The 14,762-nt window shown below is 36.3% G+C and overlaps 2 protein-coding genes across 2 annotated transcripts in view; one reads left to right on the top strand and one right to left on the bottom strand.

Annotated features, from left to right (window-relative positions):
• Window positions 1–295: 295 nt before the first annotated feature.
• Window positions 296–6,910, top strand: CHRNA5 (cholinergic receptor, nicotinic, alpha 5 (neuronal)). The gene is made up of 6 exons (XM_009994503.1): window positions 296–354; window positions 407–620; window positions 1,506–1,550; window positions 2,931–3,040; window positions 3,946–4,777; window positions 6,749–6,910. Exons 1-6 carry the CDS (start codon window positions 296–298, stop codon window positions 6,908–6,910), a joined length of 1,422 nt encoding a protein of 473 aa, XP_009992805.1.
• A 3,413-nt stretch (window positions 6,911–10,323) lies between these two features.
• CHRNA3 (cholinergic receptor, nicotinic, alpha 3 (neuronal)) overlaps window positions 10,324–14,762 on the bottom strand; it is a 7,218-nt gene continuing 2,779 nt past the window's right edge. Inside the window, 3 exon segments of the mRNA XM_009994502.1 lie at window positions 10,324–10,452; window positions 11,901–12,912; window positions 14,060–14,186. Coding sequence (XP_009992804.1) covers window positions 10,324–10,452; window positions 11,901–12,912; window positions 14,060–14,186 — 1,268 coding nt within the window.

The following is a 14,762-nucleotide window of genomic DNA, read 5'->3' as shown; positions in this document are numbered from 1 at the left end:
TGTGAGCAAATATGAGAAGAGATAATATGTGAAACATGGCAAGACTGATGTTTCAAACTGGAGCACAAGTTATGCAATATCCTAAAGACCTGTATAATGTGGAGGAAGGTTTTTAAAAAGTACTATCTTGTTTTAGAATGATAGAACTTCAGTCCCTCTTAGATAAACTTTCAGTTTTAGAGGACTTCCATAATTTCATGGCACCAGGTAAATTATATAAGTGCATTTTGCCTTTATAATTACTGAAAGTATCTTAATGTTCTTGAGTCATAGGTTTTAAAAGTGTGATAGTGGTATGGAGATGATAAGACCAGCTAATTTTATTAAGACCTTGGCCATTCTTCCAGAGAAAAGGTGATGAGAAATTTAACTCTACATAAACATAGCTGTAGCTCTTTGGACACAGGAATGCAAATGTACACTGTTCATTTAAAACAATATTAATAAGTTGTTGTTTTGTTTCTATAGGTGCATCTGAACCTTCTTTTATTGCTAAAAGTGAAGATCGTTTGTTTAAACATTTATTTGAAGACTATCAGAGATGGGTTCGTCCCGTGGAACGCTTGAATGACACCATCAAAATAAAGTTTGGTCTGGCAATCTCTCAACTAGTAGATGTGGTATGTATAGGAAATAAGTTTGGTTTTTTTTTTTTTCTAATTCTTAACATTTTGGAACAAAATGTCATGTGAAATAATTGTTCATGTTTTAGCTTAAATGCAATAGGTTAAACCTCTAGAATAATTATCAGCATAATAAAAAATGCATTGTAGTTGGAGGCATGAAGAAGTGATGGCAAAGAGGTTAAGAAGACAACCTTATATTTATGCTCTTGTATTTAGTGGAGTTTTCACAAAAAAACAAGTGAGTGAAATTCCTAAGCCTAGAGAGTTGTTTTAATTTATTTGTTTAATGGGAAAACCATGTGTTTTTAAACTTTATCAGTCTCATTTCTGTAAAATGCAGCAACACTTGCAAATACTGCTCTTTTTCCTCCTTAAGCAGCGAAAAAGACCTCTAAGCCTTCACATGTGTCACTTCCATAATAATGAAGATTCTCTCTTGGCTTTACCTGAGATGTAAAACAGATGAACCAGGTTTTCCTCCCCCCACCAGTTATTTACTCTCTTCAGCATATTCATTTAAAATTTAATTCAGTGTTTATAGCTACAAGAGGAGTTTTTCCTGCTACATGTTGGCTATTCCTTTATGTTTCCATAGAAAAACAGTAAGACTGCATCAAATACAGTTGAACAAACGTATGGAAGAGAGGAGAGAGACACAGAAGGGGAAAAATACAATGTGTAACTGTTATATAATCAAATATAATTGTTTGTTTAAAAAGTTTTCATAAAACATACTTAAAAGTGGCTGGAATGCTTTTAGAAGTGTGTTTTAATATTTTAAGTTTTGTATTTTAAACTACATTTCTGTGAACTAATGCAGCTAGTTACTATGAATGTATTATGCAGAGATTTTTCATAAAATATGCTTTGCTTTTATAGGATGAGAAAAATCAACTGATGACAACAAATGTCTGGCTGAAACAGGTATGAAGCTTCAGAATTTTCATCAGTATTTTGCATATAGCTGCATGTCAAGTCAAAAGAAACTTTTCTACTTATTGTGTAGTCTAAAAAACTTAGGTTTTGCATGAATTTTTATTTTACATAATATCTTTAGAGTTGTCTCTTGAAATGCTTCAAAGGATTAATTGTCACAAAACTAAAAAAAAGGTAATTTAAAAAAACTTACTTTTAATTAAATGAAATCTGAGGTGGCATTACATGGCCATTTAATATACCAAAGTGTGTGTATCCAACCATAAAAGTTACTGCTTCAGGACATAAGTTTTCTTTCAAAAACCATACTAAGAAATGTATGGGTTTGTGAAGTCTTTGGTGAAGAGTTTTAAGATCCTTCTTTTGTGGGGTATTTGAGATTATCACATAAACATCACTGAAGAATTTTAAAATTCTGTATGCTTGGTATAACAAGGTACTTTTTCTTCTCAAGAATATTAGTTTATGGGCAGGAAAAGCCTCAAGCTTTTTAATAATTAGAGTCCAATGCTAAACTTGGTGGCTACTGATAACTTGGGAAATCCTGCTCAGAAATTATTTTTTATTTAACTTTGAAGAACGTTTGCAGACCCTGATCATACTGACTAGCTTATTAAATTATTTTTGTTCAGCCTGCTTCCTGTGTTCTCTTTTTTTTTTCCTGTTGCATCCCATTCCCTCCTTCTCCAGTAACTGTAATTTCAGGCAAAGATGATATTTTCAGGAAAACTTTGAAGCTACTCAGCAAGTATGAGCTGGCAACATGTCAGTGCTAACACTTTGGGCCTTCTTAATAGTTTCTCCAGAACTTGTTGCAGTTGAACCAGTTCAAATAAAATAAGAATTCACATGCATATGCTTTTAACAGTCTATCTGCTGGTGAATTCTTAGAAACTTGCATTATTTCTGGGCTTTTATAGTTGAAGTATAAAATTACTGAAGTACTGCTGTGCTTTTCACGGGGCTGTTTTTGGTGTTGCTGACAGAAATAGGAGCAACTATCTTGTGAGAGTTGCAGCATGATTTTTTTTTTTTGTGAAAAAAAGTTTTAATTCCTTCTGATCAGTTTCCAAAGTAATTAATATTCATTCAGAACAAGCTTTATTTCAGATTTCATTCCCTTTCATAATAGCTCTTGTGCTCTGAAAAAGGATTTTGAAGTTCTGTACAGAAATACTGTAGCTCTTATAGCAGAAAACAAATATTTGATGAGACAAATAGATGTCTGTTCAGTGAATTCACTGTTGTATGCAAAATTTAGGAACCAATTCGGGGTTTTTTTAATTGCTTTATCTATATTCACCCAGTCTTGCCCTTCTTAAATTTACTTCACATTAATAAAGATTTTCACATCTTGCATATCCACAGGAATGGATAGATGTAAAATTAAGGTGGAATCCTGAAGACTATGCTGGAATAACATCTATTCGTGTCCCATCAGATTCTATTTGGATTCCAGATATCGTGTTGTATGACAAGTAAGCTTTTAATCTTTTCATATAAAATATGTTTTCTTTCTGTTTTTACTGTCCAAGCTGGTGGGGGACTTGTTGGATGGATTATTACAGCTAGTAGAGCTTAGAATGTGTGGAAAGATTTGCCTCTGAACGCATCAGTTTTGTTGCCATGTTAAATGCTTAAATGTTTTGCTTTGTTTCTGTGTAGAATTTATCATTTATTTAAAAAGTTCATTTACACTTTGTGTAAACTCTGATTAGAAAACAGTGTCTTGCAGAGTGTTGTCTAAACACTAACAGTGTAGAGAGATGGGAGGGATGCAACTAATTGATGCTGTTGAGGTTGATATTTTTTGAGAATTAACAGGTGTAAGAAGCCGTAACAGTGAATTAATTGTTCTGCTCGACTGAGGTGCATATACAGTATTTTTACATGTCCTAATTTGTTGAGTCAGGGAAAAAGGCTGTGGCAGTGACTGTAAATACAAGTTTGGGCATGGCACATAAGTATTCTTTTACCTGTTTCAGGACTTTTAGTCTTCAGTAATTTAAGATTTGGCCAAACTGAAAAGCATTTGTGCTGTATTCCCAATAGAAGCACCAGAGCTTGGTCAGGCCGGTGAAAGGGCAGTGTTTTACAATCCCTTGCGTGTCGTTTGGACCACAGAAGGTTGCACAGATCTTTTTATGGCTTGAAAACACTCTTCACTCTTCAAAAACTGTTTACCTGCATGAGATTCAGATTAAAAACAAATAATAAAAACATGAAACCCCAAAACTTGACTATGAACACAATACAAAATTTGGGCTGTGAAAGGTGAGAAGGGATAAAAAGCTGAAATAATAACAAATAATATTTTCTTATTTAAAAGACACCCCCACACCCCCTCCATTGTAATTGCATGCATGCATCTCTCTTCTTTCAGTGCAGATGGACGTTTTGAGGGAACATCTACAAAAACTGTGGTAAAATATGATGGCACAATTGCTTGGACTCCACCAGCAAACTACAAAAGTTCTTGTACTATTGATGTAACCTTCTTCCCCTTTGACCTCCAAAACTGCTCAATGAAATTTGGTTCCTGGACTTATGATGGCTCACAGGTTGATATCATTCTTGAAGATTATGACGTAGACAAAAGAGACTTTTTTGATAACGGAGAATGGGAAATAGTGACTGCAACAGGGAGCAAAGGAAATAGGACTGATGGATGCTGCTGGTATCCTTTTGTTACATATTCATTTATTATCAGACGCTTGCCACTTTTTTATACCTTGTTTCTCATTATTCCTTGCATTGGGCTTTCATTTCTAACTGTCCTTGTCTTCTATCTTCCTTCAAACGAAGGTGAAAAAATCTCACTCTGCACTTCAGTACTGGTATCTTTGACTGTTTTTCTTCTCGTTATCGAAGAGATTATCCCATCATCATCTAAAGTTATCCCACTCATAGGAGAGTACTTGGTGTTTACTATGATATTTGTGACCCTGTCCATTGTGATAACTGTCTTTGCTATCAACATCCATCATCGCTCTTCCTCTACACACAACGCTATGGCCCCTTGGGTTCGCAAGATATTTCTTCACAAACTTCCCAAGCTGCTTTGCATGAGGAGTCATGTAGACAGATACTTTCCTCAGAAGGAGGAAACAGGAAATGCAAATGGCTCAGAGTCATCCAGGAACACCCTGGAAGCAGCTCTAGATTCGATCCGATACATCACGAGGCACGTTATGAAGGAGAATGAAGTCCGTGAGGTGGGTGTGTTACTCTTATCACACTGATCTTCTGAAGCTGGGAGTTACAACACCTAGTCATGGTTTGCTCTGCAGCTGTATATTAAATATGTGCTATGGGATTTCCGGTTCTTTGCCTTCACTGGAAGCTATGTAATTTTCTGCTGGAAAGAAGTGCAAGTATGGTACAATGCTGAGAATTCTAATAGTACTTTAAAGTCTTTTGCTTTTTTCTAGGATTAAGTTCATGTTGTTAATGACATATTTTCAGAGCTCCTTGTCAGTTACAAGAGCTGTACTGTAACTGTTATCTCCAGTGCTGCTGGATGTTATTTTCATGAGAGAATTAGGTATTTTTCATTTTAATGTTCTATCTGAAGGCTTTCTGAAGAATGCGTTTGCCTTGCATTTCAGAATAAATACTGCTAAACCTTATTTTGCACTTCAATTCTCAATAAAAATTATTTTTAATGCCCTAACTTGTATTAGTTTAAATACAAGCTATAGCCATATGTTGGTAATTTTATGTTGAGATTTAACATGGACTAGATGATGTCTTGAGTGTTCTAGCCTTATTATTTGTCTCAACATCATATCAAAAGATGTCACCGTCTCCTTTTTCAGTCTGTACATTTGCAGTCTGAACTATCATTAGTGGATATTTACACCATTTGAGTAAGAGCATTATGAACCTGTTTTCATTCCATGCTTCTTAAACTAGCACCATTGGAACATCAGAGACTTACATGCTATTTTCATGCTAGTGTAGAAATAAAGAAGTTTGTTGTGTGGTCTCATGATACTGCTGCCTGCATCTGATGGCAAGGCCTGGGATTCTTTCAATTTATACAGAAATTATTGTCTTCAGAAGTTGCTGGTTGCTGAGAGCACGTTCTCACATGCTGGCCTGGGAGTAAGTAAGCTAACTGCTTACTCAGGACTCAACTCTGACTTACCAGAAGGGATCTAGCCTAGATTTTTAGTAAATGTATCTACTGTACTGATAAAACAGCATCTAATACCCCTGCATTGTATAAATACTATAAATAGAATGGTTTGCTGTTGAATATATAATTTCCTGTAATTTTAGGGTTGATGTTCTTTCTCTTACTGAACTTACTGTATTTGACTGTGAGTGACAAGAGAGGTGGTATCTTGTTTTTCAGGTGTCATGTGGTTGTGACTCTAAACCTCAGAAATTAAAATACAGCTGTCTGGGGATCCACTTATATTTTATCTTTTGGGGTCCAGAGAATGCAAGCTTTAATTGAAAAAAGTTGTTAAAAATGACACAGCTAGTGCTGCTGTAGCCTTACATCTCAGGAAGCAGTAGGTGTGGGCGGTATGGACAGCTCCAGTTCCAGTCAGAGACACTTGTTTGGCACGGCTTTGATTTGCTTGGACAGTTCTATCTGCTGTACTTGCAAAACTGTGTATAGATATGAATAATCCAATCAAAAAGGAAAATAATCTTGAAAATACTGTGAGTATTCTCCCTGGTGTATTACTCTATGCAGCAGTAACCTCACCACTTTCTGATCTTGTATATAATGGAACAGCTGCTCTCTACTGTAATTAAAAAAAAATAAAAATGCTTTGTTGGGGCTTTTTTCCTACAACTTTTACTTCTAGCTCCTGTCTGGGTATTCCGCCTTATGATGAGGCTGAGCCATGAATCTTACATCCTGAAGCATGTTAGAAAACTCCATACTGATTTTATCTCTGCAGATGAGGATGTCCGGGGCTTTTCAGGGTCAGTTTATGCATTAAAAATCTAGTATTGGTTTCTATAGCTTACCAGTCTTTGTAGAGGGAAGTATGTTCCTCTTCTAGCTCATAGTGTAATTATAAAAAGTTATTAAAGGGGCTTACCTAATGGACCTGAGTGAAAACAAAGTGCATTGTAGAGTGATAAAGAATTGCAGGGCTTGGTACTGTGTTCTTACCTGTTCTCACACATTCTAAACAACTGTTATGCTCTGTGTTTTTTAGGTTGTTGAAGACTGGAAATTTATTGCTCAGGTGCTTGATCGAATGTTCTTGTGGACTTTTCTTCTGGTTTCAATAATTGGATCACTGTTGTTATTTATTCCTGTTATTCATAAATGGGCAAGTATAATAGTTCCTACACATATAGGCAGTACAAATGGATAAAAGATTTTTGGACTTGTCTCCTGCTAAAATGGCTCCAAGGAGTAGTTCTGTTTCCATACACATTCTCTGTAGGCATGTTTCTGATAGAAATAAATCCCAAACCAGAAAATTATGTTTATATTAAAGCATGGCATCCCTAGCACACATAGAAGTCAGTTTGCTTCTTGCCAGTCTACTAAGTTGCTTCTAAATGAGATCAGAATTAAAAGGATCTTCTCAAGCACTTGCATGTCAGAAAAGCATATGCTGACACCTACTGCAAAATAGAAAGATTTAAACGTTTTGAATGATATCACTATAGTCCAATTATTAAATTATTATATAAATTGTCATACTGAGTATTAGATACTTGTCGATATTTACACAGTACAGTTGCTTATTTCTATTTACTGTAGTATGCAAAGGAGAATTTTTATCAGCTCTCTTGTATGTGTTGTAAAAGTGTAAAGTAGCTACAGGACCAATTTAAAGTAATAAGAAGAATACCAGTTAAACTTCCCATACATTCAAGATTTTAGTAAAAATAGCAGTTTGGTTATGTTTTGCCTTTAGATGTTTTCAGTGGAATTTGCTGCTAAGTTCAAAACCTTGTTAATTATATCATACTAACATGAACATTTAATACAGTAAGCCTTAAAATGTCTACGGGATACACATGTAACAGGATGTCTGAATCAGCTATGGCAAGGAAGGCAAAGACAAATGAATGAGTTCCCAACTAGCATAAGTATTTGCATGGACCACAACATTCAGATTTCTTTATTCCTGATGCAGAATATGATACAGTGTTAGTTGCAAACGTTAATAATTCAAAGTAACACAGAAATGCAGGAAATTAAGTTTTTAAGCACAAGTAGAAGGCATTTGGGCAATGCCTCTCTGAAGTAAATGAGTTGAAAATTATTATCCTGTGTAACCAAAGACAGATTATTAAATTTTCACGCAGTGTTAAAACACAACTTACAAATCTAAATATAATAGGTTTTCTCACTTACAGAACCTGATGTAACTGAGCAGCAGAGACAGCTTTCCATACTCCTTTTTTCTGAGTGTTAGAAGCTAACTTGCAGCTTTCTAATTATTCCCTTAAAATATATTATTTCAATACTGATTTACATTAATTCCAATGCCACCTTTCTTAAAGCTTTATTTGTGTAAGAGACTCTAAAATAGTGTTTTTCCTACACCACAGTTTTGCCAGTGTCATTTGTAACATAGTTGCATCCTGCAGGGCTGATACAGTCATGCCAAGCTAGAGGACGCCTTGGTAAGTTTTTATTTGCTTAAATTACTACATTAATAATAACATACTTACTTGAAAAGTTTAATGTAAATTGCGGTAGCTTTTATAATGGGAGTTTTTATAGTGGTTATGAATTTGGGAACCAGGTACATTTTCTCTGTATCTCCTCTAGAACAGCACTGTGTGGCACTGAACTGATTAGAATACTGATTGCACAGGTCATAACTTATCTATTGATTTCAAATTGTTGTTACCTGTAGGACACTCTTGGTTTTCTTTAGCTTTTTAAGGCTCACAGGCAGGGAAATTATGCCGCAAAACTCCCAATTTATAAATAATTTTGATTGTAAAGGGAGTCACTCTTCACTTATACAAATACATCTGGCATTGGATATTAATATTTTCTCTATTCCCATCATAATTAATTGTAAAGGTAACTCTGCAAAGATTATCCAATTTAATCTATGAATATACTAATTTTCACTTTCTCAGTATGACTTAAGATTAAACAATGCATCAGTGAGTTTCTTTGTGTGGAAGTTACGGAAATCCTTCAGATATCTTCTTTCATTTTCAAATGCAAAATGTCTTTTAATAGTCTTCCTTGGATTTAAATTACTGAAATTTACTCTTACCTGAAGAGAAGGCAAAGTCAGTAGAACTATAGATTAGTCTTGAGGCTCAGTTGGCTGGATATATCTGTATAGATATTTTATTTGCCTTAACTCCCCATCTCATCTTTTCCTCCTAGTTAAATGATGTCTGTAGACTGCCCAGTTGTACCACGTGATGGGCAGTGATTGAACAGAGTCCCATTCGTTACACTAGTAACTCCCAGTTTTTGCAAATGCATGAATTTTAGTCACTTCTACAATCTGATCAAGATAAATACAAATAAGACAACTGACATTAGAATCTTTGGGGTCGTCAGCTTATCATCAGGTGTGTCTGAAACAAAATAATTCTAATAGGCTTAGAAGCATGGACCTTTACTTATGTAACTTATTTCTGAATGTGTTGAACTGTAGCTAATGCTACCTTACATAGGTTTTTGTCACTTCATCAAAATAAATGAAAAAAAAAGCACCGTTTTCAACAGCTTGGTTCTCTTTATTTTCATAAATGTTGCATCACTTGATACACTGTCTTTCCAAAAGTTTCCAGTTTGGTACAGAGAGAACAGTTCCTATTTTCACAAAATACTTTCTCATTACAGTATTTTGTTGCATTGTTTTTTCACGTTCTTAAATTACCTGCTCTTACTGATTTAAAAAAAAAAAAAAAAAGTACACCTAAGAAGAAATTTTAGCATACTCTACAGGACTATTTTGTGTCTACCTGCCTTCCCTCACCAGGAAACACTTTGCTGCAGCAGGATGCTTCTGTATCCAAACCATCCTGTCATTGATCCTGTGCATAACCTGCAGGCTGCATCTTAGTGTGTGTTTTATTTATACACAGTTTTAAACATAATAAGGTATGAACAAATTGTTTCTTCTGACAGTCTTCTCATACATTGAAATATGGGAATGCAGAGAGTTTACATGATGGCTGCTTTATTACCATTATCTGTTGTTGTCCTGTTTGTTTTCCTTTTGTAATAAACCTGCCTTTGGTCCATTCCTCCCATTATTTGAGTCGGTTTATACACCAGGTGACAATTTCTGCATCCCACCAATTTGTTATCTGTGCTTCCTAAACCGTTTCATCCTCGTGAGGGTGTTCACTGAACTCAGTATGAACTTCTCAGCATGAACTTCTCAGAAGATCCTGTCATGGTCTGAAGACACTTGGCACCAGACTCATGGAAACCAGTCTAGTAGTCCAAAAGACCTCTGTCGTGACTTTCTGAATATTTATGTCATTTTCAGTTTCTTTATTGACCTTTTCTTAAACCATCCTTATAAAGTTTAATGTACTACCCACATCTTTTCCAGTTACTGCAAAAAGTAGCTGTCAAGCATAGCTCATATTCTTTTGATATTAGCTTTCATAAAAGTTAACATTTTTTTGTCTTCACATTTTTAAGAAAGCCTTCTTGGTCAAGCAAAGTTGAGGCCAAGAGAGATCCTGATTCTACCACACACAGAAGAGACATCAGGTGCTGGGTTGAGGGTGCAGAGTTGGTTGGCAGAAGTTTTATTTGATTTCACAACATACTATTTAATCTTTACATGTCATCTCCAGCCATCAAAGGTTGTAAAAACAATCCTGCTGTTCCTAGAATACATACCAGGATGAAAACCCAGAGAAAAATACGATCGATTACCATGGCAACGTATTTCCAGTCGTCCTGAATCTGAAAAACAAATTGAATAGCAAGTAGGCATGTTTATTAGATTAATAACTTGCATTAGCAATTAGTACATTTTCTGCAGGAAGCACAGTCCTTTTACATATGTAGGTTTCCTTCATATACAAACAACTAAATATCTCTCTGTTCATTGGAAAATTAATTAATCGTGAAGAAGCTTTATTTGAATATGCTATTTGTGGCAAAGCCAAAAGCTGCTACTTCAAATGCAAAAAGTCACTGGACCTTATAAGATACAACTTCTCTTCTGTGTGCTAAAAATGAAACTGAAAAGCTTTATGTCCTTAGGTGATCAGGTTTGTTCAGAATACTTTACTGAACCAGACTGCTTCTGCTTGTCTTTAGGCAGTATGTAAAAAGACAAAGGTTAAATGGTATATAATTGGTATGTTTCTTACATAGTACTGAAATTTGATTGTTCTCGTGCATGATGTAAAATTAATCTTATCTTCTAGGTAGAGTTTTCAAAACACAGATGTTTTTCTAATTTTTTTTTTCTTTCAGTGAGCATTATAATGAGAGTGGCATGGAAGTATTAGACGTGTTACATATTAATAGTAACTATCCTAGGTGATCATTTTAGTTACTCTTGAGATTAAATTTAAAGTTTTACTTAATTTTTCTTCAGGAAGGCTAATAAATGAATAATGCATTTGTAGTTTTTGAAATGTTACACTGTTAACAACAGAACTTGATTGTTAAGACACACTTACCAAAACCAAAACAACCTCCTGGTTTTCTATACCAACTAATTCTAAATGAAGTTCTGGTCTCAGTATAAACAAAGTAACTTCCTTCTAACTTAAGTGCCCTGCTGCAGAGGCGTTAAATGTGGTGATAATTGTGGTGGTGTGGCTACTACTCTTACTATGTTTGAGGAACGTGATAAAAAGAAAAGTCTTGTGGTTTCTTATTGCATCAAGGTGCAGTTTTAAGAAAGATGATCCCCATCTTGCAGCAGTTGTCTCATTTAGCTACAGCACTTCACAGCTGCAGCAGAATAAGCAACATCATCTCTGTGAAGGATATTTATTCTTACATTCTTTGTGATGAACGGTAAGCTGTGGGAGGGAGAGTGTAACTTTCTAAAGGCTGTAGTTAGTAAATTCCACTACTAAGACTGTAACTTGGAAAATCCTCACTCTGAATCTTGTAGGACAGATACTTGAGCATGTTTCCTTAGCAGTGGTTACCTTAACCTGCTTCATTCAGTTCATGTGAATAAAGAGAACGTTGTGAGACACAGCTGCTCCCAGAAATTACCTACATTCAAAATTGCACATATTTGTAATACCTTGGGTAATTTACTTGTCTAAAACAGTGGCCTGTCCTTTATTAATTTTTTTGTTTGGTTTTTTGAGATCTCTTTCCTACAAAATATACTAATGGCAAATGGTGTCTGCAGTTTGAGTGGTAGTAAGATATATTCTTACCTCTTTGGCTTCATTCTGCATTTTCATATTTTCTGCAATGTATTTAACACTTTCAATAGCATCTCTCATTTCTGGTGACAGAACTGAAAATGAAAACAGAGGATCTACAGACTCAGAACTTGAACTTCTTGTGAGATTGCCACTGAAATCAGAGAACTTCATCCGTTGGTACTGACAGCAGCTGCATGCCATATCTTGACACACAAAGCCATCTTTGCAACATTTGGTGTCAGAACTGTTGAAGCAATTCAAGTTTGAAAACTCAGAAGTGAAAAATGGTTTTGGCTTCTGATTATTCTCTTCATCACTGGCAGGTCTTGTCATAAACATGATCCTGGGAAGTAAGTTCAAGAAAATGGTTCTCACCCACACAGGCATTGTGTGTGTCTTGGGTGTTCTGTAGTGCACGTTAAGTACAAACACAGTAATGACAATAGATAGAGTTACAAATATCATGGTGAAAAGGAGGTATTCCCCAATAAGTGGAATCACCAGGGAAGTAGAAGGTATGGTTTCTGTGATAACAAGAAGGAACACTGTTAAGGATAGAAGGACTGATATGCAGAGTGTTACCTTCTCGCCACAGTCTGAAGGCAAATAGAAAACTAACACAGTCAGAAAAGAAATCAGCAGACATGGAATAATCATATTGATAGTGTAAAATAAAGGTAAACGCCTAATGTAAAGAGAATATGTGATGTCTGGGTATATCTCTTCACAGCAGTTGTATTTGATGTCATGTTTATACCCAGGAGCTTTAATAATAGCCCATTCTCCGCTCTCCCAGTAATCTTTTAGGTTCATTGTAGAGCCAATTAAAACTAAGTCAATTTTGGCTTTATCATAAGACCAGGAACCAAACTTCATGGTGCAGTTCTGGTAGTCAAATGGGAAGTAGGTTACATCTATTTTACATGAGCTTTTAAATATAGCTGGAGGTATCCATGTCACATCACCCGTGTATTTTAATAGAGCCTTGGTCTTGTCATCAACCTGGAAATCCCCAACTGCACTGTAAAGCAAATAAGAGTAACAAAAATTAGAATGCAACTACTCTGGGTAGTTCCATACATTCAGATTATGTACATTAACTCTTTAATCTGTTTTTGGAAAGTTGGCAATTACATGTTGACTTGGAGCTGAATTGCACATGCAGGACTGAGTGGCTGTCATAAATTTGCATAGTTAAATAAGCAGCTATGTAAATTGACCATGGAGGATTTGAAAGGAAGGCTCAGTGCAATCCATATTCCAAGCAGCAAACAGGAGAGGGCAGATTGCAGCCTGACTAGATGACTATTGTAGGTCCCTTCCAACAGAGCTACTTTGTTTTATTCTGTTCTAGATCAAGCTCATCAGAACCCAAGGGCTGATCAAGAGGATACCTGCAGTACGGGTATTGGGCAGTGCAGGTAGTAACTATGGAATGAGGGATTAGGGTGCATATTTGTGTCAGGAGTGTGTTTTGGGAGGGTTTTTTGAAGCCCTATTTTGCTGTCCTGATCACAGGAATCGTAAAAGATCCATGTGACAATTTCAGTTGTTTATCTGAAAGACTAAAAAAGTAATGTAAAGATTGAAGGCCACATTTAAAAAAGGAGTGTCTTGTTCCACAGACCTAAGTTTTGGATCTGTATGGCTAAGTCCATTTCACTGGTAACTGCTTCCTTACATGGCAGAGGGATCCATGTAGTTATGATTTTACTTCTCTTAGTCTCTGACATCCCAAGTAAACTTTGCCTGTGGCTTTTCTAGATCACCACTATTATTGTAAAAGGTGTCAAAGGGTGAGTTTCACTGCTTAAAAAGCTAGAATTTTCAGGGTTTTTCTCATTTCTTGTCTCACAGAAAAGACCTGTCCAGCCTAAGGGAATTTCTTGCCACCTCCCTTGTAGACAGCGATAAAAATTATAGGAAAAGTGGGGCCTTGTGAAGGAGAAAAGCAGAGTTCACTTCGGCCTGACCACTTGCAGCTCCAGGTTAGGAGCTGGCTCCTGCCCAGGGATGGCAGGGAGGTGAGTGCACAGCAGGGAGATGGGGACACAGATCTAAAAACAAGCTTTTTCAGTTAATTCAGTTAACCTGCTGCTGATTTTTTTTAAAGTAGTAACATCACCCCTCTTCTTCCTGAATTAAGAAGATAAATATGGAAGTCTTACTTGTTATATAAAACAATATCTGGCTTCCAGATCTGGCCAGATGGTACTCGGATGAATTCAGCACCTCCATAGTCTGCTGGATTCCACCGAAGCTTGTAATCATTCCAGATCTATTTTTGGAATAAATGAGTGTGTTAGGTTTGTGGAGAGATGGAAATTCAGTGGACTAGGCTCAAACCAAGCGCTGCTGTGTTACTTCTAGAGTTGTTTTATTTTGGATGCTGCAGTGATTAGAGATTTCCTTACACAGACATGGTGACTGTGGGTCTAGACAGGGCTGTAATGTGTGTGACTCCATGTCCCAGGAAATGTGTACTCAGTAACTGAAACAAAGTGAAAGAGGGAATAAGACACTCTCTTGTCAGGGAGTGTAGGACTTTTAATAGTGTCTTAGGTCTCAAAGGGCTGGGTGTCTCTGAGATGGTTAAACAAGTTCTTAAGAGGCTCTGGTGCTGAGTGTGAGCATCGTGTGGAGGACACGGGGTGGACGGGCTGGAAGGAGCTGCAGGTGTCACTGCTCCTTCGGCAACAGCCTTGTTAAGCCCCAATTTAACAGAATTGAGTATTAAGCTGAAGCCTGGAACACCATTGGTTATTAAGCTACTGCCAACAGGTTTAACCCATAGAGCATCTGAAGTGATGGTTTGTTCTCCCTTTCGGGGAGCCAAACACCACCCGGTGATGCTGAGGTGCTGCCCTGGGG

The sequence above is a fragment of the Chaetura pelagica genome, unplaced genomic scaffold (genome assembly GCF_000747805.2).
Source record: "Chaetura pelagica isolate M959 unplaced genomic scaffold, ChaPel_1.0 scaffold222, whole genome shotgun sequence".
Classification (NCBI taxonomy): domain Eukaryota; kingdom Metazoa; phylum Chordata; class Aves; order Apodiformes; family Apodidae; genus Chaetura; species Chaetura pelagica.
The sequence above is the reverse complement of the archived record's forward strand: the minus strand, read 5'-3'. Positions and strand labels throughout refer to the sequence as shown.

Coding starts and splice junctions, on each gene's coding strand:
- CHRNA5 (XM_009994503.1), top strand. CDS start 296: ATGGAGATGATAAGACCAGCTAATTTTATTAAGACCTTGGCCATTCTT. Junction 1,551..2,930: donor CAAATGTCTGGCTGAAACAG/GTATGAAGCTTC, acceptor GCATATCCACAG/GAATGGATAGATGTAAAATT. Junction 3,041..3,945: donor GATATCGTGTTGTATGACAA/GTAAGCTTTTAA, acceptor CTCTTCTTTCAG/TGCAGATGGACGTTTTGAGG.